At 36.8% G+C, this 27,372-nt stretch overlaps 2 protein-coding genes and 1 long non-coding RNA gene across 3 annotated transcripts; all 3 read left to right on the top strand.

Annotated features, from left to right (window-relative positions):
• Positions 1-562: 562 nt before the first annotated feature.
• LOC130469411 (uncharacterized) lies at positions 563-2,359 on the top strand. The gene is made up of 2 exons (XR_008929939.1): positions 563-885; positions 1,695-2,359. It is a non-coding gene; the product is annotated as an uncharacterized lncRNA (long non-coding RNA).
• Positions 2,360-6,265: 3,906 nt separating this feature from the next.
• Positions 6,266-7,945, top strand: LOC110795581 (protein FAR1-RELATED SEQUENCE 5-like). Its single transcript, XM_022000598.2, has 3 exons — positions 6,266-6,322; positions 6,421-6,447; positions 7,046-7,945. Exons 1-3 carry the CDS (start codon positions 6,266-6,268, stop codon positions 7,943-7,945), a joined length of 984 nt encoding a protein of 327 aa, XP_021856290.2.
• Positions 7,946-8,059: 114 nt separating this feature from the next.
• On the top strand, positions 8,060-9,933 carry LOC110778458 (uncharacterized). The gene is made up of 2 exons (XM_022000597.1): positions 8,060-8,978; positions 9,317-9,933. Exons 1-2 carry the CDS (start codon positions 8,060-8,062, stop codon positions 9,931-9,933), a joined length of 1,536 nt encoding a protein of 511 aa, XP_021856289.1.
• Positions 9,934-27,372: the final 17,439 nt, after the last annotated feature.

Here is a 27,372-nt window from a genome sequence, read left to right as displayed (position 1 = left end):
AATTCCCATATTTTTTATTTCTTTTAAAAAATATGGTAAAAAGAAAAAATATATATAAAAAAACTAAATGTTTATGGTCTTTTTTGGAAGCTAAGATAAAATGTATCACAATGTAGTAATATTTAAAACATATAAAAAGGAGAAAATTAAATTTTTAAATAGTTTATATTATATTTTACTAAGGAAAAGTCGGTCTGGTCCTACCGGAAAATGATATTTTTCAACCCGGAGACCGGACTGATTGCCTCCGGTCCAGTCTGCGTCTGTCCGGTCCAGTCCGGTCCATTTTTTCGGTCCGGCCCGGTCCATTTTTCAGTCTGGACTAATTTTTGCACACCCTCATTCCGTATTACGTTAATGTAATGTCGTTGGAGCTGACATATTCAACCGAACCAGATGGATATCTATCCACCCAATTCAGATTACAGCAGCTTTTGTGTCAGGCGGACTGACAGGCGCGTGGAGGTACGACCAACTCACTAGCCCACGCGTGCGTGCGCATATAAAATCATTTTTTCTTTCTCCTCCTTGTTTCCTCCGTGCATCCTTCAGTCTCTTCTCTCTTCTCTCTCCTCTCCTTTCTCCTCTATCTCCTCTATCTCCTTTCTCTCGTTCATCTTGCCTTCATCTATCATCACCGAAGACAACCACCACCACAATCATGTCCACCAGGTTCCGACGTCAACCTTCTACACCTTTTGATCTCCTTTTAGTTTCAATTTCAAGTTTCATCTAAACCCTAATTGAATCTTCGATTATTGATTTTCTAACAACAAGAGGCGGTGGTGGAGGTGCGGATGGACGCCCCTATGGAGGCGATGGGTTTTGGTAGGTCGTGACTGATCGGAGGTTAGGGTTCACGTTTTCTTGTTGCCGTCGCCATCGGTGGGTTAGGGTTTTTCTGAATTTAATGTTAATTCATTCGTTTTTATGTTTGTTGTCTTGCAATTGATTGATATTTTCATCTGCTTGTGTTGTTGCTGGAGAATTGTGTAACAAACAATGAATTTAAATGATTTGGTTGAGATTGTTCTTTATTTAGTTTTGTGATTGAAGTTTTGATTTGGGGTTCTTTAGTTAAACTTTTGTTGTATTTAGTTATCTCTTGTTAATTTTAGTTTTGATTTGTGGTACTTTAGTATGTGGCATGCTTAGTTATGAATTAAATTAGTTAATGATTTCTCATATTTAGTTATCTTTTTGTTGTGTTTAGTTTTCAGTTATGAATTAAATTAGTTAATCCATGGTCATATTTTGTTAAGAATTTGCTTCGTTTAGTTAAGATTTGTGGGAGTTCATCCAGTCGGCAAAACTAAGACCAAAGCACTCAAATTCCTACTGAAGTTCCGCCATTATTTGCTTGCGTGTTTCACCTCCCAAAGTCCCCATAGTAGTCTTGGCATGGTAAGCTAATGATATTGTTATGTACTGTGCATGATGGCATTCTAGCATGGCTTTCCACATCCTGATGAATCTGCAAGAAATCAATGACTTAATCTAAGTACTAAATGGAAATGGCAAGATTCCACTATTAATGTAATCTATCATGGCCCTGTTGCTAGGAAGATGGTTGAGGCATGGACTGTGTTTGCTTCTTTTTTCTTCATATTTTCTTTTATCGGATCGATTTATTATTCTAAGTACCTGCCAGAAAAATGGAACAGGGCTAATATCTTACCCTGTAATCAGTTCAGTGAGTTGTGGCTGCAACTTTTGCATTTCTCATTTTCTCGATGCACTTTGCTATGGAATCAACAGCATGAAGACCCACTCTGATGCGTTGAGTGCAGCTTTTTAACAGCTATAGCTGATCTGGTTTTGTCAATGACATGAGTACTGAGATCCTTCGCAAACTGATGCATGAGTTGTGTCACATTTCCTGTCATGAATACTTAAACTTGTGTAGTTTAGTCCATCTTGGGGAAGCTTACTTGTTGTTCTTCTAGTTAGGTGTGTTTGGTTCAACCAAAGCCAGAAATCGATCTTCAGTTTGAATCGACTAAGCTGATCACTCCTTGGGGCTATCTTAGTGCAATAGCCTTGGGACAACTTTTGGAACAATTTCTTTGACAAGTGGTTTCTTTGTCAAGCCTGGTGCAACATTCGGTGACTACCTGGCTAAGATACACGAGAGAACTATGAATTAGAGGCAACACGATCAACTCCTCATTGGCAATATTTCGATGGTAAAAGTTTTTGGGGTCTTTAGTCGAACTAATGTTGTATTTAGTTATGAAATAAGATGTTTTAGTATTATCTTCTTTTATATCAACTATTGTTTTCAAGCCGTGATTTGGGGCTTTAGTTAAACTGATGTTGTATTTAGTTATGAAATATGATTATTTAGTTATATTTTCTTCATTTATGTCAATTATTGATTTAGTGAAAATATTTTTGTTGCTGACTTATTACTCAAGTTGATTTTAATAGTAAAAGCTGATTGAAATGGGCCTTTATACCGTAGGACATTCCCTGCCTATCTTCTATGAGAATTGAGGATGTCAATGCTAGCTAAAGAGATGAGTTTTAGGAATAAAAAAACTTGTGAAGGGCCGAAGTTCAAATGAAAGCTAATAAGTTCACGCAATAAAAATTTAGGATTATTCTCAACTAAACAAAGTTAACTTTAATTAAAACGAAATTATTTTTAACTAAATATAACAAAGAGTATCTAAAACAAAAAATAACTTTAATGAAAAGAATGTAACTAAACCAGAAAATTACATAAATAAATCGAAATTATTTTTTACTAAAACACGATAATTCTTAACTAAACATAAGAAAATCTTAACTAAAACTCACAAATGCTTAACTATACTCAGAAACACGTAACTAAAACACGATAAATTTTAACTAAACCTAAGCATCTTAACTAACAAAATAGTTAAGGTATAAAGACAATAGTTAAACTTATGAGTCGAATAGTTATGATTTTTAAACAAACTTATAATTAACTAAAACTCCGAAAATCATAACTAAAACTCATAAAATTTTAACTACTTAGTTTCAATGCTTAAATAATTAAATTAATCTTGTTTTATTTACACTTTGATTATATTAGTAATGAAATAAAATGGTTTAGTTATGTCATTTTTTGTTTTAGTTATATATTTGTTATATTTGGTTTAAGTATAATATCGTTTTAGTTACAATCAATTTTGCTTCTAGTTATAATAAAATTGGAATTACTAAAAAATTATTTCGTTTTAGTTACGCTTAAATTCCCTTTAGTTAATAATATTTTTATTTTAGTTAAGAATAATTGGTTCTCTAGGTGCTTAACTAATTGGTTCAATGTCTTAACTAATTGGTTTCATTTCATAACTAATTGGTTCAATTGATTAACTAATTGGTTCCATTTCTTAACAAATATTTCTTTATTTTCGGTAACTTATTAGTTCCATTGCTTAACTAATTAGATCCATTGCTTTAATTAATTTATTTCATTGCTTAACTAATTGGTCCGATTGCTTAACTAATTAGTTCTAATGCTTAACTAATTGATTCCGTTGTTTAACTAATTTGTTTTATTGCATAACTAATTGATTTTCGTGTTTAACTAATTAGTTTCAATGCTTAACTGGCTAATGAAGATAATTTTGTTTTGTTTACACTTTTATTATATTAGTGATGAAATATAAGGTTTAGTTTAGTCATTTTTTGTTTTAGTTATATATTTAGTTAAGTATAATATTGTTTTAGTTAAAATTAAATTTGCTTTTAGTTTAAATTAACCTTAGTTAAAAATTATTTTATTTTCGTTACGATTAAATTTGCATTACTTAATAATATTTTTGTTTTAGTTAAGCATAATTGGTTCTCTAGGTGCTTCACTAATTGTTTCAATTGCTTAACTAATTGGTTTCATTTCTTAACTAATTAGTTCAATTGCTTAACTAATTGGTTCCATTGCTTAACAAATACTTTCTTTATTTTCGGCCACCTATTAGTTGCTCAACTAATTAGATCCATTGCTTTAATTAATTCATTTCATTGCAAAACTAATTGGTTCGATTGCTTAACTAATTAGTTCCAGTGCTTAACTAATTAATTCTGTTGTTTAACTAATTTGCTTTATTGCTTAACTAATTGATTTTTCGTGTTTAACTAATTAGTCACATTGTTTAACTAATTAAATTTTAGGCTTAAATAAATTTAAACTAAAATATAATTATTCTTAACTAAAAGTTCTGAAATCATAACTAAATCTCGAAAAATAAAACTCAAAAACCCAAAATTAAAACTCAAAAAATCTTAACTGAAATTCAGAAAATCTGAACTAAACATAGCAAAAGTATAACTTAAAAGCAATAATTCTTAACGAAAAGAAAATAAACCTCAACAAAACAAATTTTATTATAACTAAAACAATAATCGTCTTAAATGAATAAAAATTTAACTAAACCGTTTTATTTTTTTAACTAAATAAAACAAAGGTATAACTAAAACAATATTTGACAACAAATTTAACTAAACCATTCCATTTTATAACTAAATATAACAACAATGTAACTATTTTAAACAAAAACAAAAATAAAACACCACCAACAACATTAACAGTAGCCACGAGGACCACGACATAGGGACCAGCGAGGCAGCCAAGCACCACGTACTCAGCCCCCTCCACCGTTTAGTCTTCCGTTCCATTCCGCTCTCCGGCCCCTCCATCTCCGACGGCTATTGCGACAAGGCGAATCACCGATGCCGCCTCCATTAAAGCCACCTCCTATGGCGATTGCAAAATAAACAAAATTAACTAAACAAAAATCGAATAAATCAATCAAAAACCTAAAATTGCAAAATCAACAAAATTAATTAAAAAGATAAAAAATCCTAACCTCCTATGGCAACGCCGGCAAGGAAGCAACATTCTCAAGGCTGATTTACCGCATACCCTATCGCAGCCACCGCGAGAGTAGAGCCACCAACGCAGTATTCTGCTTGTCGGACGAGGTGGTTGTGAATGTGGCTCTACTCCGTCCTCTCCTTCCTTTGTCGATCTTCCATTTACTCGCTCGTTCGCCAGCCAAATCTCCGGATCTTCAACTTCGGCGGCAATCATTCTCACATACGACGACCGCTGGCGCCAAAGAGTATCAAGCGGAGAGAGAAATTCGCAGGCGACGAGTTTGGGTTCGCCACCGTTCGCAATTTCAAGACGCAGAGGGTTTAAGGAGAGAGAAGCGCAGAGGGTTTGAAAAGAGAGAGGGAGGCAGAGAGTTTGAGGAGAGGGAAATGATTTAGGGTTTCGAAATTGGGTAAAAATAGTTATTTATATGATCCGAAAATTGAAACCACGGATTTTTTTGACCCGCGACACACCCTTGGGTGGGTGGTCTGACCAGTCAGGAGATCTTTTTCAAATGTTTGTATTCAGATTATATGGACAAAAATCCGAAAATAAGCGGATAAGCGGATGCTTGACGGGTGATGGATAGACCGGGTGACGGATGGGTCGGATATGGATAAAGGTGCCTCCAACCCACAACCCGATCGATCAACTTATTACATTAGTTGTATTATTTACCATCATTTAGTTTCATAATATATTTTATTATAAATAAAAGTATACTAAGCAAAAGCATAACACAAAAATGCGTTCCTTTACTAGGATAAAACACTGTTAAATCTAATGCTTTATAAAAGTCATGCTATGATTTTTGATACTAGTACCAAATTACTCCATACGACCATACTACAAACGTATCTTATAAGATGACCATTTTATTGTTACATGGCTATGTGACACAAATTGAGAATTTACATTTTGGTAAAGACATTTTACTCGATCCTTATAATTCCGCAATTTTAGTCATGTAACATTATCATAAAACACAGTGGAAATATTATTTTCATTAAAAGGTCTTGTAAGCACAAGGTGTATAATAAAATTATTGTATACCAATATAACTTTTACCTAATTTTCTCTAACTTTTACCCCCTTTTCTCTAACTTTTATATTATTAAAAAAAGGGGCTTACTATTTACCGCCCCACATTACTCAAAACCGCCCTAATATTTTACCTATATAACCCTCTTTATTTACCCATTTATTTTTAACATTTACCATTACCATTTCTTTTTTTACCGCTTCCCCCACATCACTGCCGGAGCACCGCCGCCGGACCACCGCTGCCGGAGCGCCGCCACCGGAGCACCACCGCCGCCGCCGGAGCACCATCTCCTGCCGGAGCACCACCGCTGGTGACTGCAGCCCGGAGCACCGCCGCCGGAACCCACTTCCAACACCACGCCGACCACCACAATGCGAAACAACTTTTACATGGCCGAGACTACCGGAAGAAATTCAAATTCACAAGAGGTATTTTTTTTTTCCGGAAAAAAATTTAATGGACTTATGCAATTCTAGCTCCGACCATGGTATAGACTTATGAGTTTTAAGTCTGTACCATGGTACAGACTTATGCAATTCTAGCTCCAACTATGGTACAGACTTATGCAATTCTAGCTCCAACCATGGACGGAGCTAAAACTTCATAAGTCTATACCATGGATGGAACTAGAAATTCATAAGTTCGTTAAATTTTAAGTTTTTTATTTGTTATTTAATTTGGTTAAATTTTTCCGAAAAAAACATTAGTGACTTATGCATTTTAAGTTTGTACCATGGTACAGACTTATGATTTTTAAGCTCGTACCATGGCAGGGGCTTACAATGCATAAGTCTACACCATGGTGTGGGCTTACGATACATAAGTCTGTTAATTCACAAGATTTTTTTAAAAATTTTTGTGTACTTAAAACAATTCATAAACTTATGCAATTCTAGCTCCGACCATGGTACATACTTATGCATTTTAAGTTTGTACCATGGGATATACTTATGTGTTTTAAGCTCATACCATGGCAGGAGCTTAAACTGCATAAGTCTACACCATGGTGTAAGCTTAAAATGCATAAGTCCCTACCATGGTATGAGCTTAAACTGCATAAGTTTGTGTCATAAAAATAAAATTAGTATTTTTCTTATATATTGATTATAAAAATTACTTTGTTTAAATAATTTTTTTTTTTAAATGGGCAGATTCCGTTGCTAGATTTTGGAAGCGATGGTATTAATTATAATCCAAAATTCGTAACTTCTGAAATATTTTCGAGTGATGATGCTGCTTTTGAGTGGGCTAGAAACATTGCTATTAGCAATGATTTTAAGCTTGTGAAGTCCTCATGGAAACGAGGAGAATTGTACTTGAGATGTAACCGCGGTGAAAGAAATAGAGGCAAAGGAAGAAATTTGGAAACTGCGGAACGACCAAACACGAAAACTCAAGCATGTGGTTGCAAGTTTTTGATTAAGGTGGCACCATGCAAAGATGGTGAAGGTTGGAATATTGTTTTGGGTCCTGAACAACATGGTATTCACAACCATGAATTAATTACATATCGAGAGGGCAACCGGCAGATGAGCGGCCTTAGTCTAGGCGCAAAGCAACTTGTTCGTGATATGTCTTCCGCTCAAGCAAGGCCAAATGTCATATTGGCGGCTGTCCAAGAACAATTCCCTGAGGAGAACACCAATAGAAGACACATCTACAATTTTAGAGATCGGATGAGGAGGAATGATGCAGAAGGAAGAGATAGTATAAGTCAATTTCTTCATCTTGCTAAAGAGAGTGATTACTTGCACTACATTAGGGAGGAGGCTCATGTCGTGACACACGCATTCATGGCACACCCTACATCGGTGAAATTGTTACGCACATATCCATGGGTCATTGGCATGGATTCTACGTACAAGACGAATATATACAAGATGCCATTCCTTGAAATTTGTGGGGTTACACCGTGTAACAAGAATTTTCTCATTGCATATGCATTCAAGAAGGACGAGACTGCTGAAAGCTACGGGTGGGTGTTAGATAAACTAAGGTTGTTGCTTGGTAATGAGGTACATCCAACAGCAATTGTGACAGATCGTGAGTAAGGTCTTATGAGACCTATTCGCGAAATCTTTCCTCGCTCCAAACACTTACTTTGTTCGTGGCATATCAATAAGGATGTAGAGGCGGCTGTGGGGAATATATGTGGAAATAAAATCATGGGTGAGAGATTCAAGAATGGAAAATGGAAGAGAATAATGGAGGCTCCAACTAGTGTTGAGTATGATCTAGCTGTGTTGAACATGCAGGATTCCTGGCGGGCTTTTCCTAAGGTAATTGAGTATTTGAATGGTACATGGTTACCCCATGCGGAAAAATTTGTCTTAGCATGGACAAATAATGTGCTTCACTTTGGCAACATCAACAATTGTAGAGTAGAGAGTGCACATTCGATGATGAAGAATTGGTTGTCATGTGCTAATGGGTCTTTTGACACCGTGTGGGGGAAGGTTAATGCAGCGATCAACTCACAACTCACAGAGATTAGAAACACCCTTGAGGCGTCGATGCGTACTCATGGTCAGATGTGGACCCGACTTCCGTTCCAGCATTTGAGTGGCCATGCGTCCCACTACTGTTTAAACCTTTTGGTGAAGGAGGAAACACGGATGAAGGCGTTAAGTCATGAGGTTCATGTACGTTGTGGATGTGTGTATAGGACTACACATGGTCTTCCTTGTGCGTGCCAAATTTTCGATGCAATTCACTCAGACACATATTTCGCTCGGCAACAGATTCATTCATTTTGGAGGACACTTAAGATCAATGATGGAGATCACATAATTGAGTTGGCCGACATAAATCCCTGCGCACAGGATACTCAGTTTTTCCAGTCTCTTGTCGATGAAGTGTCTTCTAGCGATCCTGCAGTGATACGCCACATGTCCCGAATGATGCATAACTATCTACACCCAGATAAGGCCGGTTACATTCAACCCGAACCTAATATGTCAACAAGAGGTAGGCCAAATACTCGACGCAATATCAGTGCATGGGAACACATGGGTCATGGCCGAGGTCGTGGCCGAGGTCGTGGTCGTGGTCGTGGTCGTGGTCGTGTTCGTGGACGCGCTCGTGGTATGATTGTCATTTAGTACTTTATTTAATAATTTATTTACTACGTTTATTTTATTTACTACGTTTATTTATTATTTTATTTACTACGTTTATTATAATTTTATTTACTACGTTTATTAATTCTTTATTTACTACGTTTAATTATTATTTTATTTACTATGTTTATTAATTCTTTATTTACTACGTTTATTTATTATGTTTATTAATTATTTATTTACTACGTTTATTTATTATGTTTATTAATTCTTTATTTACTACATTTATTAATTCTTATTTATTATGTTTATTTATAACTTTTTCTTTGTTTATTTTATTTTATTTAATTTATGTGTCTGCAGATGGTCCTCAAAGGGACATATCGGAGTTTCGCTACCTAGACAGAATCCCGGGAATTATTGTGGATTTTGTAGAAGATTGGATCGATGTAATGGGTGATGGAAATTGTGGTTTTCGTTGTCTTGCTGATTTTTTCCTAGGTGATCAAGATAAATATGTGGAGGCGAGGAAGATAATTGCGAATGAGGTAGGGGCCAATAGATGGAAGTATCAACATATTCACCATGGTGGTGTCGACGAAGCTATGAGACGTATCAAATGGCCCGGAGGGCATTGCACATCAGATCATTATATGGAAGTGATGGAAGACTTGTTCCCTATTGCTCAATTCTGGAACTGTGCGGTGATTTTGTTAGGAGTGCAAGGCGGTTCCTTGTATCCATGTATGACAGTTTTGCCTTGGGATGCTGAGTGCAACGTGACACAACCTAGCAGAGAAATTTTTATTCTCCATCTAATAGAGTATAACCATTTCATTCGATTGGATCTTTCACCTGGTTGTCCTATTCCTCCTTTAGCCGACTTGTGGTTTATGGTTCGAGAGCCAAGTGTCATTGGTTGGGAGCAAATATTTCAACATCGGATAGCAGAATGGCAGCATTTGGAGACTTTGGTGTAATTGAAGACATTGTACTTTTATTGAGTGTTATATCATCAACTCTTTTTCTTTTTTTAATTGCGTATATTGCTACGAATAATATCCAAGTGAAATCAAAGTGTCTAAACATGAATCAAAGCCCACACACAATATATAAAAATCCAAATGAAAAAAAAACATAAACGAATAATATCTAAGTGTCTAAACATGAAATCAAAGTCCACATAAGAAAAAGTAACTACACATAATCCAAATGAAAATAACATAATCGAACATCTAAAAGTCCAAATAAGAAAAAGTAACTAAACATGAAATACATCATTTGGCAAACATGTTCCAATCATAGATGATCTGCTCAACATCATCCACAGCTGCTCTAGACTCCTCAGACGGCATGATGTCTCTAGCATCCAACAAAGGCTGTATAGCCCTAAATAGCCTCTCCACCCACTGCAATATCAAATAATATGTTAGTGCAATATCAAATAACATAAAAACTTTCCTATATATGTGTTCAAATACTTAAATAAATATAAAGACACTCACATATGGTGCATTTGTCCGATCCGGAAATGCACCTGCATGATCCACGTTAGCTACATGAGGATGCGAATACCGAACTAACCAAGGAAGGTAGTCAGAGGAACATGTGGATGGATCAAACTCCACTATCTGAAACTCGGCTAAAAATAGCCTGAATCCTCTAGGGAACATCTGCCAAGCCGACTCAGCGGAGGCAATGGAAAAGCGAACCTCATACAAATGGCTCTCTATCGGCCTATATGCAAACTCTGGTGTCAAAATAGGGGATGGAATGACCTGGACATACCCTAACTGACGTAAAACACAGTCCGGCGTATATGGCTCAATAATATCACGATATCGAAGCCAACCACAAAATGTAGTCCTCGGAACAGTCGATGCCGGATCAGGACCGTAAGGCAACCAAGTCACCTATAGTTACAATATTAATTGAAAATCAAAACCAGAAGTTATATTGCAATTAGTTGCAAATGTAATACATATGAAAATACATTATTTACCTCTGCAGATGTCAACCGATCTATGGACCTACGAAAGGACTGTAATCGAACTAAACTCTTGCCCTCATTTCTGATGCTCTACATGACGGCACGAGCTCTACCAGGCTCACATGTAAGTCGAGAAGTGTGTGGCCGAAAATTAGGGAAATACTCATATATCCATGCTTGCAGAAGCGTCAAACATCCGGCGATGCCCTGAGCTCTATCGCGACTAGCCACCCCAAGCTGGCGATAAAGATAGCATAGGGTCGCGGAACCCCACGAATACTCAGCAATACTCTCTACACCACCATCCTTAAGCTCAAGTATGCTCGCTGGTCTCAGTCTACTACCACTCTTGTCAACAAACAATGATGTACCAAGCATCAACAACATCCAACCAACCACACTCGTCTCAGCGGAGCGCTGACTATCACGACAACAATCGACTATGGAATCAATGGCAACACCTCCACCACGCCAGTGAGACTGAGACTTCATATCTTCCACACTAACTCCAAGTAGCTCATGAAGGAAATAATGCCCTTGGTCCAAGTATGCATTCTATGTTAAGTCTAATAAATGCGGTTCAGTATTAATTAACAAGTTAATAATTCAGTGAGATCAAGTGAGCTGAATGCCTAGCTAGAGGCCGCTTCAGTTCAAGTGGAATTAATGATATTAATCCACAGCTTACTCTTGACTGAACCCGTAGGGTCACACAAATAGTACGTAAACGGATCAAGTATTTAATGGCATTAGATACTCCATCTATGGATATTCGGAATCGACGGATCTTGGTTTCAGTGGGAGCTGAGATCGTCACAGGCAAGAAATGAATACTCCGGAAACGATGATATTGCCAGAAACGGAAATATGGATCGTATCGGAAATATAAATATTATCCAAGTCGTAGATGTTGCCGGAAACGGAAACATGGTACGTATCGGGAAATATTATCGGAAATGGAAATATTGCCGGAATCGGAAATATTGCCGGAAACGGAAATATTGCCGGAAACGGAAATATTGTCAGAATCGGAAATATTAAATATTTGTTCGAAACGGAAATTAATTCCGGAATCGAAAATATTAAATATTGTTCGTATCGGAAATATATTCCGGAATCGGGAATATAATCGGAAGCGTATCGTACGAATAAGCATCGGACGAGGCCTGCCGGACGAGGGCCCATCACGAAGCCAGGCCATCGCCCAGCAAGCCAAGCGCGCCACACGAACAGCCAAGGCCACGCCAGGCCCAGCGCAAGGCCAGGCCCAGCAGGCCGTGGCAGCGCGCACAGCGCGCGCAGCGCGCGCAGCTACAAGCAGTGGGCTGCGAGCATTGCTGCAGCTAGCGTGGGCTTGTAGCTCGCGTGGGCCGTGCGGCCGTGTGGGCTGTGCGCGGGCATGGCCTGCACGCTTGCGGGTCATGCTCGCGTAAGTGTTTGTGTTCGCATACGAAACCTAAAACGTGCAGAGTTCGGTTAATGATTAAATTCCTAATTCTATTTGATAAATTAATTAAATAAGAGTTTTATTATAATTCTAATTTAATTAATTCGTATCCTAATAGGATTCCAATTCTCTTTCCATACCCCTATAAATATGTGGCCTGGGTTCACAATTTATAACGAGTTTTCAAGTATTCAAAGTGAGTTTTTGAGAGAAAAATTCAGTCACACATCTTGCTCAAAAGTGCCGAAAATTCTAGTACCTTAAGGGCGATTCTAGTTGGTCAATCTTAAGGCGGATCCGGACGTACTGTGGACTATCTACGGAGGGACGACACTTGGAGTCCTAAAGACTTGTTCTTGTTCGGTTCGGGCGCAGCTAGGGAAGGCACGCAACAAAGAGTATGCATCTAAATTATGCTATATGATTATGTGTAAATAATATGTATTCCTGGGTTAATGGTTGTTTCCGCATGATTTATGTAATATCATATGTATCATAACCTAACAGTGGTATCACGAGCCCCTTATTATTTTCATAATCTAAATTGCATGAACATCGTTAAATATTACAAATTTGCAAGAATTAAAAGGGGTGATTAATTTTCGTAATTGTTAATTAATTGCAAATTGCGTTTATTTAATTATACGTACGCAGTTTTTCGGCAGTTTCTTCGTTACTCATCCAAATCGAGTGATTTTTGTGTCAATTCCGCATGTAAAAGGCATTCTAAAATTTTGACAAAAAAGTATTTTTCTGCCGAACCCAGAATTCTCAAATTCGAAGCCTAACTATGACTTTTCGAAGGTTTTAGTTTTTCGAATGCAAAATTTCGTAAATTTAAGATGTTAAATTAAATATTTGCGATTCTTGTTGATAAATCTTGAATTTTTTATTGACCTACTGTATATGTTTAACAAGTTTGAATGCCTAGCCTTGTTAATTATGCAATCTAATTTGTAATTATGATTAATTTGTTGAAAATTAGAATAATTTAGAATTAATTTGATTTTCATAATTAATTATAATTTAATTAGAAACCTATGATTAAAAACCACCATAAAAATTGTAAAGCCCATGCGATTCGTTCATATAACTTGCACGCACAAAGCAATGGACGCTTCGTGTTACCCTTAAGGGGTGTTGTATAGTGCGGGCATGCGACGACGAGCAAGGGAGCTCGTCGCCCGTGCGGCACGAATGCAATGAGAAAGGCATGGTGCACGAGCACAAGGCAGCAGCCCTGCCTTGTGTCGTGGGCCACGAGCTATGAACAAATGGGCATGGGCGAAAGGCAAGCCAAGGCAGTCGCGTGTGGGCAGCAAGCGAGCTGCGCCACAACGCGCACTGCCTCGCGCAAGCGCGCGCAGCGAGCGCAAGCTCGCGTGCCACGAGCGCTGCGCCCAGCGTTGAACGCGCGCAATTGCTCGCGCAAAGCGAGCGATGGCTCGCGCGCTCAGCGAGCGATGGAGCGCGCGCAGCGTGCGCTGGAGAGCGCGCACAGCGAGCGATGGCTCGCGTGCGTCGAGCGCTGGCGCGCGCGCAGCAAGCACCACAGCGTGCGATGGCTTGCGATGGTAGATGCAGCAGCTATGCGACGAGCGCATGGGCTGCGCGCACATGGCCAGCGATGGCTGTGTGCGTGCGGCCCATGGGCGTGCAATGCGTAGGGTGTTTGCGTTGCGATTAGATCGTTTTGAATGTTTAATTTGAAATTTTTCAGTTTACGTAATTTTAATTAATTTTAAAATTAATAATTTAAATTATTTTCTTGGATTTTAATTTTGAATATTGTAATTATAATAAATTTTATTTATTCTAATTATTTTACTAAAATTAAAATCATGAATTATTTTAAATACGACTGAAATTAAATTAAACTTTTTGGATTCAATTATAAATTTATATGAGCTTTAAATTTTAATTAAATTTGTATGTTTCCGGTTAGACTTGAAATACATTTTTATGTTTAAAATTAGTAAAGCATATGAATTTATTGGTTTAAGTGGGAGCCCTTTTAGTCATAAAACTCTTGATTAGGTCTACAAATCCTTAAGGTTAAAACAACTTGATTAGAATTAATAAGGACTGAATAATTGGTAGATTATTGGTGCCCTTGATTAATTGCTGCAAATGTTTACGTGATGCATAATGTGTTTTACTAACCAGCTATGTGGGCCATTCATGATAATGAATGGGTGAATGGTATATATTGTATATGTACTGTTTTGCAGGTTATGAAGTGACTAGTATGGCCCAAATAGGATAGAAAATATGGTCTGCGTACCATTAATTTGAATGTAATTGGTCTAAAGTACCAAAGTTATTTTTCAATTCAAATATGGTCTGCGCACCATCAAATAGTTGTAATTAGTTATAGCTTATCCTATTTGAAGAAAATGGTGCCTCCCACGGAGATTTTCAAGACGGACTTTGAAGTCAAAGCTTCAAGATGAAGTCGGGCCATACTAGATCACATTTATCTTATGCATGCTTTAAGTTATTTATTGCTTTAAATATGTCTTAATTATGCATAAGATTGTGGCTTGATTATGTTGCATGATTAAGGATTTTAGTTCACTTAAAATCTAACCAACATAGTAAGAGCCTTAAGTGCCAAACTTAAAAAATTGAGTTAAAAGGTGCCATGCCAAAATATACACTTGCTTGGATATCCTTTACATCAATCTAGTAATAGTTTTCGCTCAGCGAGGTGTTACTTATTGGTCCTAAAGGGGCAAGGTACACAAATAATTGTGAGTACATGTTAGTTTTGGTGAAACTCAACGATATAAGTAAGGAGTCCTTTTATGTCGTGGCAAAATCGATAGGTTTACCTAATAAGTTCTTAGACGTACCTATCAACCAAGAGTAGTTTCTAGACTATTAGCAAAAGGTTTTTGCTTACCTAAGATGTTTTAGGATTAAGTCGACAAACTGTGCTTAGTTCTTCAATGATTTTAGGATCTTGGAATCATTTTATTCACACCTGCCGGAACAATAAAATCGAATAAAATGCTAATAACTTGTTTGAATTGCATGGTTGCTTTAATTTCAAGTTATTATTCATGATAAATGTTTAGACTTTGCATGCTTCAATGTATGTTTTAATTATTGTTTATAATTAAAAATCTTGCACTGCGGTAAATCCTTTTAGAAAGGTAACAGTAAATTTCCTCGATTGGTAGTGAATCCAAGAACGATTCACGGAAAAGAGAGAAAGTGAGCAATTTAAAAATGTACGTTTCTTATAGCGACTTTTATGGTTGTTTTCGAACATCAAAGTCGAATGGCAAACCAATTGGTGCTTGTGAATTCAAAATACACTGTAGTTTTGAGATCATAAAGCATTGAGTTTAATACGCTCAGCTTTACCAATGGTTAACAACCTAATATCTTTGTCCATTTAATTCTCGAATGAGTCTAGTCCCTAGACATTCGAATAGATCGATGCTTAGAGAACTTTAGAAGCTTCTGGTAAGATCATCTAGTTGAAACAAAATATTCAACATAAATTAAAATGGTAAAGAACCTTGTTGGTGACATTGGACATGTCTAACAAAGTATAAAAGTCAACACTAAAGAATTCAATTCTTAAGTCTATAAGAAAGGGTACAAGAAATAGGAAAACGAGGAACAAATGAAAGGAATTTACGATTCCGTTTCTACCTATAAATTTATGTTTAAAGAGAAGTGACCTAGCAATCAAACTTCCTTGGTATCATATACCGCTTGAGGTTCTTACTTCGGTAATAACTCAAACAATGGAAGCTAGGATACACTAATGACCTACAAGTGGGAAATGAAGCATGGCAATGCTACATTAGTTGTAGAGTCATCTAGTTTTTTTTTAAGTCCTTTCAAAGGCTGGAACTTAATGGCTATTTTGTTCCATAATCAGCATACCTAAATTTCTGCTTCAAACACAGAAAGACTCACATTCAGAAGAACAAAAACAATGCTTGTTTGTTTGTTTATTTGAATGAAATGGTCATTTACGGAATGAGTCAATATGCTTGATTAAAACAAACAACTCTTTAAAGAACTTTACTAGGTTGAAATCAACCCCTTGATTTGAGTTCCACTAATCTTTGGCATTGTTGCTTAGACCATATCAACAAGTTAACATTCATAAGCTCTATTTTGATGGACTTTTGAAAGTTGATTGATTTCTAGATCATTTTAAGACAACTAGTCTTACTTGTTGAAAGTAACAAAAGATATGAACTATTGTTAGAACGCCTAGACAATAGAGTTCAAAGCTAAAGAAAGATTTTATGACTTTATTATTTCACATGGATTTGAGTGAATATAGGTTTATTTACTCAAATGTGATATAAGTTGAATCTGTTTGGCTAGTTCAAAGATTCAGAAGTATAAAATCCACTTGGCAAGAAATCATAAAGATCTAGGTTAGATCATGTTGATGATTACTTGAGACCAAATATGATCATCAATGATTGTGTGTTGTAATTTCATAATCTAGGTCCATAAGATATGGCATATCTTAGTTGGAATAATCGAAGTCAATTAGTACTTGATTCGATTAATGATGAATCATAAAGACTTTTCCTATAATTTCTAAAACAAAATGCTCAACTACCACCAAACTAAACCAAATTCGTCAAAGCTTTTGAAAAGTAATTTCAGAATAACTTTTCATAAAATATATATCTAAAGAGTTGCTAAACTCAGTGGGAGCTTAGTGTTTGTTATTCAACAAACTAAGGCCCAAGTCTAGATATATGTTTCATTGTGATTTATTCAAATGAGACACAAGGGTATTGTTTCTACCACGAATTTTTGAGAACATAATGTTTGTTTGCTCGAAATAATGTCCTTTTGGAGATTCGTTTCCAAAATGACAAGTGGGAGAAAATAGACCTCGAAAGTCTTCGAGGCGAACAACAAACATAAACGGACATTCCGGAGGCTTTTCGAAGTTCTTTAGAAAATCCGAACACGTATTCTTTAAGGACTTTAGAAGTGGCTTTAAAGAATAGACATCTCTTAGAAGACTTTACAAGTGCTTCAAGGAGAACAGAATATTCAAAGGACTTTTAAGTGGCTATTGATATTCTATTTGTTTGATGTTCTATACCCAAAGTAGGCATAGAGTTCAGGTCACTGAAACTATGCAATTCTTCTATTAGATAGTGAAGAAACCTACAACTTACGGTCAAACTATTATCATGTAGATTAATGAGTTTGTGACCTGTAAGAAAGCTATGACGAAACCCAGATTCCCTAAAATGGTTAGAGGCCATATATAGACTCAAATGTTTTAGATGGTTAAAGGCCATAAAACATACTCAATGTTTTGATGACAAAATTAAAATTTTGTTGATTTGCAAGAATAGTTTCACACCTATTGGTTTCAAGTTTGTTTTAAGGATAAAAACCATCAAACATGAAATTGTGTTCACACGCAAAGCTAGATTAGTTGCTAAAGGTTACAAGCAAATTCATGGCATGGATTGTGTTGAAACCTCATGCATAATCGTAATGCTCAAAGTCTATAACTCAAGCAATGATTGCATATTGGTACATATGACAATTGGATGACAAAACGTATTCCTCAATCAAATGTTGGAATAAACTATGTACATGGTATGTCATAGGATTTGTGGATCCAAATAAATGCTTGAAAGAGAAAGCTAGCTTATAAAATCTTAGTACAGATTTAAGCAAGCAATTGGGGATTGGAATTATATTTTAATGAAGCTAATAAGTATTTTAGTTTCATAAAATATACATGATTCTTATAGATATATAAGAAGTTTAGTGGGAGTACATAAAACTTAATTGGTCCTATGTGTATCACACACATATCTCTCTATTGTGAAATAACATTCAAATGCTAAATACTTAGATTTGAGATTATTCATCAATGATGGACCAAGGCGAAACTTAGTACATACTGGGTACTAAGATCTATTTACAAAGATCTTATAATATTGTTTTGGATTAAGTAATGGCATTTATTAAATCAAACACGAAAGTCTCCATTGGAGATATTCGACCCATGTGAATAAATCTAAGTAAAGGATGTTTGAACTATGTATAAGCATTTACTAAGTTAAAACATCAAAGGATCTAAATAAGATTCTTAACCTATATTATATGTCAAAGAATTTAGCTGAATTTAGTATCTACTGAAACTAGATAAACTAAAGTTACATGAATAGAATTCAATTGGGAATTATTCTGCAAAAGAATTTATCATGTATGATATAATATGAGGATCGCCAAAAACGTATCGTATGACTTTAGCCATGACGAACATATACCAATCTCTATTGATCTAAGTAAAGATCAACTAGATTGAGATCAAGAATACTTATGGTACTTGAAAAGGTACATAGGAATAGTTCTTGATTCAAGGAAATAAAGATATGCTAAATATTGATGTTACACGCATAAACACTGGCAAAGGATCAAGCAAGACCCTTTGGAGTTAACCATTGATAAGGACGAGCTATAGAGCATCGTGTTTTGAAATGGCAACATGGATTGGAGACCATGAGTTGTTGCGTGGGAAATTAAAATATTAATTTCTATGTTCTAAGATACAGCTGGAAAGTCTTCCACATGTCTGTGAACTGCTTGGATAAGTAAATCCAAACAAAGCATCACTAGCAACCTAAACAGTTGAAGTAAAAGTATTTATTGCCTAAGAAGCAATAAAACAGGGTTGTTTATGTTAAAGAGTTCTTCACTGAACTTGGGAAGATCACCTATCTGCTGGCTTGATGGTTCTTCATTGAAAAATGCGTAGAACCACTCTTGAAGCAAGAAAAAGGTCTGCTAACTTGATGGTTCTTCATTAAGAAATGCGTAGAACCACCATTGTAGCGAGAAAGACTAGATCACAAAATAAACATACTCAAAAGATCTTATCATCCTATCTCGAATATCATTCAATGAAAAAGATATTAAGATTGGCAAAGCATGATAACTAAACCTATGCAACAAGTGAGAAAGCAACACTCACATTGTAGCACTGGAAATCAAGCATAGCTTTGAATTCCATGAAATGTTTTAAAGATGGGTTCGAGGCCCATGGTTATAAAACATTGGGGTTGAACATTTATCATATATGAAATGTATTTTCATATTCCATTTAATCTTGGTTTAGTATTAAATGATGAGTCCCTTCAATTTGACGATATATTCAAGATAGACTGTCAGGACCAGTCCTGTGACTAAGAAATGTCTATCAAGTGAACTTGAATGTCAAAGGTTGAAAATGGTCCCTAGTCGGAGTTTTCTATAAAATTGGACGCATAGAAAACGTTAGACGATTAGAATGCAAGATGACCAGTAGTTCTGTTTCTTGAACTATGTGGACATGGCAATGTCATAATCATTTGCATAGATACTTACTTTGGGAAGACTAGTATCGGACAAGACCTATGAAACTTTACTGTAAGAGATGAAAATCTGTCATAAGTAAATTTCATTAAATTATTAGACACTAAATCCTCAATACCTGAGTGATTTGAGATTACTTGTTTGAGAACTGGTTGCTTTGACGTTGACCAACCGTCGCACCGTAAAAGGAGGCTATAAAGGCAACGCTCAGGTAATCACCTATCAAACGAAGTCTAATCTCAAGATCGCAAGATTGGGATTGTCCTCCCATAAACCGGGATGAGATGCTTAAAAGTTGTACAAGGCCACTCGGAGAGCTAGAAACTGTGAAATGCATGGCCGTGCTCGGATGAATCATAGGCTATGATTATCTGTTTATTTGATCAGTTGAACTCTGAAACCGAGGAACACCTCTGGACATAATAAGGATGACAACTCTTACCTTATGTTCAAGAGCAAGCATCGAGCGACAAAGGAATTAGGAAATGCACACTTGTCCCTAAGGACAAGTGGGAGACTGAAGGAAATAATGCCCTTGGTCCAAGTATGCATTCTATGTTAAGTCTAATAAATGCGGTTCAGTATTAATTAACAAGTTAATAATTCAGTGAGATCAAGTGAGCTGAATGCCTAGCTAGAGGCCGCTTCAGTTCAAGTGGAATTAATGATATTAATCCACAGCTTACTCTTGACTGAACCCGTAGGGTCACACAAATAGTACGTAAACGGATCAAGTATTTAATGGCATTAGATACTCCATCTATGGATATTCGGAATCGACGGATCTTGGTTTCAGTGGGAGCTGAGATCGTCACAGGCAAGAAATGAATACTCCGAAAACCATGATATTGCCGGAAACGGAAATATGGATCGTATCGGAAATATAAATATTATCCAAGTCGTAGATGTTGCCGGAAACGGAAACATGGTACGTATCGGGAAATATTATCGGAAATGGAAATATTGCCGGAATCGGAAATATTGCCGGAAACGGAAATATTGTCAGAATCGGAAATATTATCGGAATCGGAAAATAATTCCGGAAACAGAAATATTAAATATTTGTTCGAAACGGAAATTAATTCCGGAATCGAAAATATTAAATATTGTTCGTATCGGAAATATATTCCGGAATCGGGAATTTAATCGGAAGCGTATCGTACGAATAAGCATCGGACGAGGCCTGCCGGACGAGGGCCCAGCACGAAGCCAGGCCATCGCCCAGCAAGCCAAGCGCGCCACACAAACAGCCAAGGCCACGCCAGGCCCAGCGCAAGGCCAGGCCCAGCAGGCCGTGGCAGCGCGCACAGCGCGCGCAGCTACAAGCAGTGGGCTGCGAGCATTGCTGCAGCTCGCGTGGGCTTGTAGCTCGCGTGGGCCGTGCGGCCGTGTGGGCTGTGCGCGGGCATGGCCTGCACGCTTGCGGGTCATGCTCGCGTAAGTGTTTGTGTTCGCATACGAAACCTAAAACGTGCAGAGTTCGGTTAATGATTAAATTCCTAATTCTATTTGATAAATTAATTAAATAAGAGTTTTATTATAATTCTAATTTAATTAATTCGTATCCTAATAGGATTCCAATTCTCTTTCCATACCCCTATAAATATGTGGCCTGGGTTCACAATTTATAACGAGTTTTCAAGTATTCAAAGTGAGTTTTTGAGAGAAAAATTCAGTCACACATCTTGCTCAAAAGTGCCGAAAATTCTAGTACCTTAAGGGCGATTCTAGTTGGTCAATCTTAAGGCGGATCCGGACGTACTGTGGACTATCTACGGAGGGACGACACTTGGAGTCCTAAAGACTTGTTCTTGTTCGGTTCGGGCGCAGCTAGGGAAGGCACGCAACAAAGAGTATGCATCTAAATTATGCTATATGATTATGTGTAAATAATATGTATTCCTGGGTTAATGGTTGTTTCCGCATGATTTATGTAATATCATATGTATCATAACCTAACAGCTCAATCATATCAACCTTTAACTGCACGGAGTCACTCTGCGCAGAAATCAATCGCCCATCAACTGGAATGCAAAGGATATGCCATACATCATGCAACATAATAGTCATCTCCCCAAACGGCATGTGAAAAGTGTTCGTGTCAGGCTGCCAACGTTCAACGAACGCGGAAATCAAAGGCATATCGATGTGTGCAAACATGCAATATGGTAGGTGGGCTAATCCAGTCGCATCTACGCGTCGCTTCAACTCCTGTGACTCCTCTGACTCTCTCCAGTAGTTAAGTGTCGAACAAGCCTGACTTCTATTCTGGCACAACAACACCTTTCGCTCTTCCCCATCCCAAAACTATCGGGCGACATGCCCCCCAAAGCTAGGAATGACGCTACCATCAACCGGGCCACCCGAGATACGAGACTTAACTATCCAAGACTCGTTTGCCAATTGCTTCTGTCGTTTACTCATCCTCGCAGTGCTCGACTCAGATCTAACAAACTTCCCTCCATCACCCTTCATAATCGAAACAACATCGGGTACAAAATCATCGTCACTGGGTACATCATCCCTAGCCACATCATCCCTATGCACATCATCCCTATGTACATCATCCCTAGCCACGTCATCCCTAGCCACATTAACATCCTCATCCTCCAAAGCCAACTCGGCCTCCAGCTCCTGCTCAAAGCCATGATCCACATCCTCATCATCAAACGGACGAGAAGACTCACTCTCATGCACCGGTTGCATCACTCGTGCAACCTGCTTCTCTCTCCTAACTGAAGCATCAATACATCGATCTCGAGTATGTCGAGCACCAGAGTCAACATCGCTAGTGAGATACACGGAGGAAGATTCCCCAACTTTTTGCTATATATTTGAAAATCAATAATTAATTACCATCAAAATAATTTATAATCATGACTATATTTTTTCTTATTCTCATAACAAGTATTTTTTTATTAGCATCAATGGAGCCTAATAACACTATCAATTTTGAATATTATTTCACTATTCATAACAAATGCCTAATATTTAGTAAACTCAAACTTAGGTATTTATTAATATGATTATTTCTTAACATTTTTTCTACTATTTACGCTAGTTTTTTCAAGGTACGAGCGTGCTTATAGTTATATAAAAAAATTACATTTTTACTACTATTTACGCTAGTTTTTTCTTTTTTATTTCATTTAAATAAATTATTTAATATATATAGTCATCTTTTAAGATTATGTTTATAATTAATTAACAATACAAGTTTAAAACGTAATAACTATAATTAATAAACATAATAATTACAATTAATATTATGGTCAAGACCATGGAAAAAAGGTGTCGATTTTATTTTTTAAAAAAGTTGTTGACTTATGCATTTTAGGCTCCGTCCATGGAATGGACTTATGAAATTTAAGCTCGTTCCATGGCTTGAGCTTAATCTGCATAAGTCTAAACCATGGACGAAGCTAAAATCGCATAAGTCCATGACTATTTAATTTGTTAAAAAAAAATAGAGACTTATGCATTTTAGGCTACATCCATGGAAGGGACTTTTGAGTTTAAAGCTCCTACCATGGATGAGGCTTAATTTGCATAAGTCTAGACCGTGGACTAGGCTCAATTCACATAAGTCTATGTTTCCTAAACCCAAATTCGATTTCTGTACGCACATCCACAACAACATTAACATTCAACAACTAACCTTCAAATTTAACAAACAAATTTAAGAAATTCAAATCTACCAAATTGCAATACAGAAATATCATTGATTTGAACAAAAAAAACCCAATTGAATTCAAAAAAAACAACAGAAAAAACCAGATAGCAATACAGAAATCAAATTCACAAATTGCAATACAGAAATATCATTGATTTGAACAAAAAAACCCAATTGAATTCGTAAAAGACAACAGAAAAAACCCAATACCAATACAGAAATCAAATTCGCAGAATCAATTTGAACAAAATTAACCCAACAAAAAACGCAGCATCTATTTGAGCAAAAAACCCAACAAATTCGCTTCACGAATCCATCAATGTGCGATTAACCCAATTGAACAATTAAAATCAGACTTACAATAGGTTTTGCAAGCCTCTTCCTCGCCGTTTTTTTCACTCCCTTCGCCGCCGGTTGCTTGGCTCTCGTCGCCGGCGGTTCTTTTCTTACCTTCGCAGGATTTTGGCGACCCGTCATCTGAATCTACCGGTGCTGCTGCTGCTAGATCCTAAGGAAAGTCGGCCGTGAGCTACTGTTTCTTGCCCCGTCGTCGTCGCTGGGTTATTCGTCGGAAAGTTGGCCGGGTTGTTCAACGAGCAAGGTGGCTTGCTGCTGCGAGAAGAAGAGTTGCCGGAGAGGGGGTGGTTGGCTGCTGCGAGAAGAAGAGCAACAGGAAAGGGGGTGGTCGACATTGAGTGAAGAAGAGCAACAGGAAAGGGGTGGTGGTCAAGAAAAAACGGAAGTTGCAGCGACCACCTTCGCCGGCGACAGGTGCTGCGACCCCGCCCTCTGGTGGTCGGCGTTGAGTGAAGTTGAGTTTGTGGTGGTGGTTGGATTTTCTCTCTCCGAGATGGATGAGGTGAAAGTTGAAAATCAAATTTGGGAAGTTGGATCAAGTAAGGGTATTAAGGGGGAAAAGTGGAAAATATTGGGGCGGTTTTGAGTATTGTAGGGCGGCTTTTAGCGCTCCACTAAAAAAAGTTAAAAGATAAACATCTTAAAGTGTTAAATAATCAATTTTGTACATTATTAGTGATTTTGAAGAAATATTTTCTATTAAAATGAAAATTTTTATCACTATACAAGGATAACTTTAAGCATTTTACATCAACTTGAAATTCGGTGTACAATATTTATCGTACACTCCATCTAAATAAGAATATGTGTATTTTGATACTCTGTAGTTTTGGATGACTGGATATTTTGGTAAACGACATTGTACTCCATATGTTTTCACAATCTTGGTCATGTGATAGTTCGGATCGACCCAACGTGTTGAGTGATTTTAAAACGTGTATTATATTTTTATTAATTTGGGTAATAAATATACAAAATATGTCATAAATTAACAAATTTTCTTACACAAGTTTATATTTAATTAAATTCAACCATAAAATGGTGTATAATTCAAATCAAATCATATTACACCCAACAATAGTTACAACGTGTTTAATATGTTTAAAATTCTTCTTAATCTAATTTATTGCTATAAATATAACAATTTTTAACCAGTCGGATAAAAATGGATTCGGTTGAGTTTAACCCATTCCTTTTCGGGTTGTTCGGGTTCGGATAGAATCCGGTTACGGGTTACAATATCTTGTTCAAGACCCAATTTTTTCGGGTCAATTTTTGAGTCGGTGGTTTTTGACAGGTCTAGATACTAGCATAGTAAACGTTGTCACCACTAATCTTTTGACATAATAGTCGATTAAGATTTTTTTTTTACATGATATGTTTTAACAAAAATGATAAAGGTCGCAACTTGCGACCTTTAAGCCCTTTCACAATGATGACATGACATGCTTATGTGTCATGATTTAAATTGGAAAGTAAAATACTTAATGTATATAACCTATTATACATGTTACAAAAGGTAGGTAAATCTTAATATTCTAATTTATAAATTGAATATAATTTTTTATTTCAAATGTTTTTTTATGATTTGTATGGGAAATATTTGTTTTCTTCTTTGTATCGACTACCTTATTTATATTTTTTCATAGTAAAAATATTACTACTACTACATTTAAAGGCTTTTTGTTATGATATTGTAACAGTTATACATATAGTGTTACATTTGGTCCACAACCGTTATATTAGGGGATGCTATTGTAACGGGTCTGATTTTTTAATTAAATAAAAAACAGAAGGCTATAGATTAGGGGGTGGAATTCCTATTCGGTTTTACCCAGTACTCCCTCCGTCCCGGAATACTTGACCTGTTTTCCTTATTGGGCCGTACCTTAATACTTGACCTGTTTCTAAAAATGGAAATATTCTAACAATATTATATTATTTCTCACTCCACCCCTATTAACCCCACCTACCCCTACTCCATACAAAAAATAATTAAAAATTCAACCCCTACTCTCCCCCAACCCCACCTCTTAACCCAACTCCCACTAACTACATTAAAATAATACCCCATTATTAACTACTACCTATTAAATTAAATAAGTCAATTCAAGTCTCTTAAACTCTGTGCCGGTCAAACCGGGTCGACGGAGGGAGTAATTGATTGAATTTTTTTTAGCCCCTTCCTCTTATATTGCAAGTTCGCCGCCCAGGCGACGATCTTTGTATCCCACCCTAGACCTATGCGTCGACGACCTTCATTTCTCAAATTCGATTATGTAACTCACAATCTTCGCCCCTCCAGTCCAATTAGTTGCTCTTATCTTCCTCATTTTCATTGCTCAAAGCCTCATATTCAAGCTTAATCTTTTGAGGGTATTGTTCGAAGTCGAGTTATTGAAGCTTCAATTTACATCGCCAATCTTTTAATTTGACCTCTAATTGTTGCAATCTCCATAATGGGTTATTGCACATTGTCTTTCTCTCTCATCTTTACTGGATTTTTTGGTTGATTGAGATGAAAAGGGAAACCCTAATTTTAATTCTATTCGCTAATTTCTTTTTAAGGATTGGAGTGCAAATGTTAAGAGTTTTAAACACATTACTCCTTATAATACACAAGGGAGTGAATATAAAATTCATATCGGTCAGGTTGGTATCCAGGTAGGAAATTCTTGTAGGTATCCAGTCGCGTAGGACGACCGAGCCTAGCCGGTAATCGGATATAATATATATCGAGCCAAGTCAGTAATCAGGTATATCCCTCTTCTTCTCTCTCGGTATATCCTTTCTGTTTTGATTTCAAATTGTCCCTGTGAAAATTGTATGTGATTCTATGTTAAATGCTTTGAATGTGAATGTATGATTCCGCAAATCGGTAAACAATGTAGATGCATGATACTTAATAAGTTCTATAATCTGTAGATTTTGAAATGTGTTTGGGTGCCCAATGGACTCCCAATTGGGCCTACAACCCAAAAGCCCAATATGCTGCCATCAACAACAAGGCCATCCAATCTACAACAGCCCAAAGGCCCACTAAGTAATAAATTTCCTACGTAGAATTTACTACACAAACGCTATAAATAAGCTGACAAGGCACACAAGTCAAGGTATGTCCAAATTATCGCCTTAACACTTATTCGCTAGAGAACTCTCTATAGAATCCGAACCTAGTACTTACTTAGGCATCAGAGAGGCTTTCCTCGGAACACCCTCGAGGTTAGTTACTTTGTTCATTGTGCAGGTACATCTGAATTCTACAAAATCATTCAAGCTAGATCTTCCACATCAACAAAAGGGCCTTCAATCAGAATCCCATTGTTTCAACAACGGAACAATTTGGCGCCGTCGGTGGGGAATACAAAGCTTCATAAAAAGAATCATCAATCAACCATTTTGCTCCCAAAATGGACAATGTCAGTGTTCACACGGACTCAGAGTCCGAAGCAAAAGTGCGCCCTCAATCAGAGGCACACCCACGATCAGGGGCGCGTCCGCAGCAAAGCGGGGGAAACACCACCGTAACCTCCAGACCTCCGGTACCTATGCGAGAAAAACTTACTGTGGCCATAACCATA

Source organism: Spinacia oleracea, chromosome 3 (genome assembly GCF_020520425.1).
Source record: "Spinacia oleracea cultivar Varoflay chromosome 3, BTI_SOV_V1, whole genome shotgun sequence".
NCBI classification, from domain to species: Eukaryota; Viridiplantae; Streptophyta; class Magnoliopsida; order Caryophyllales; family Amaranthaceae; genus Spinacia; species Spinacia oleracea.
Note: the sequence above shows the minus strand (reverse complement) of the source record. Positions and strands in the feature narration are given on the sequence as shown.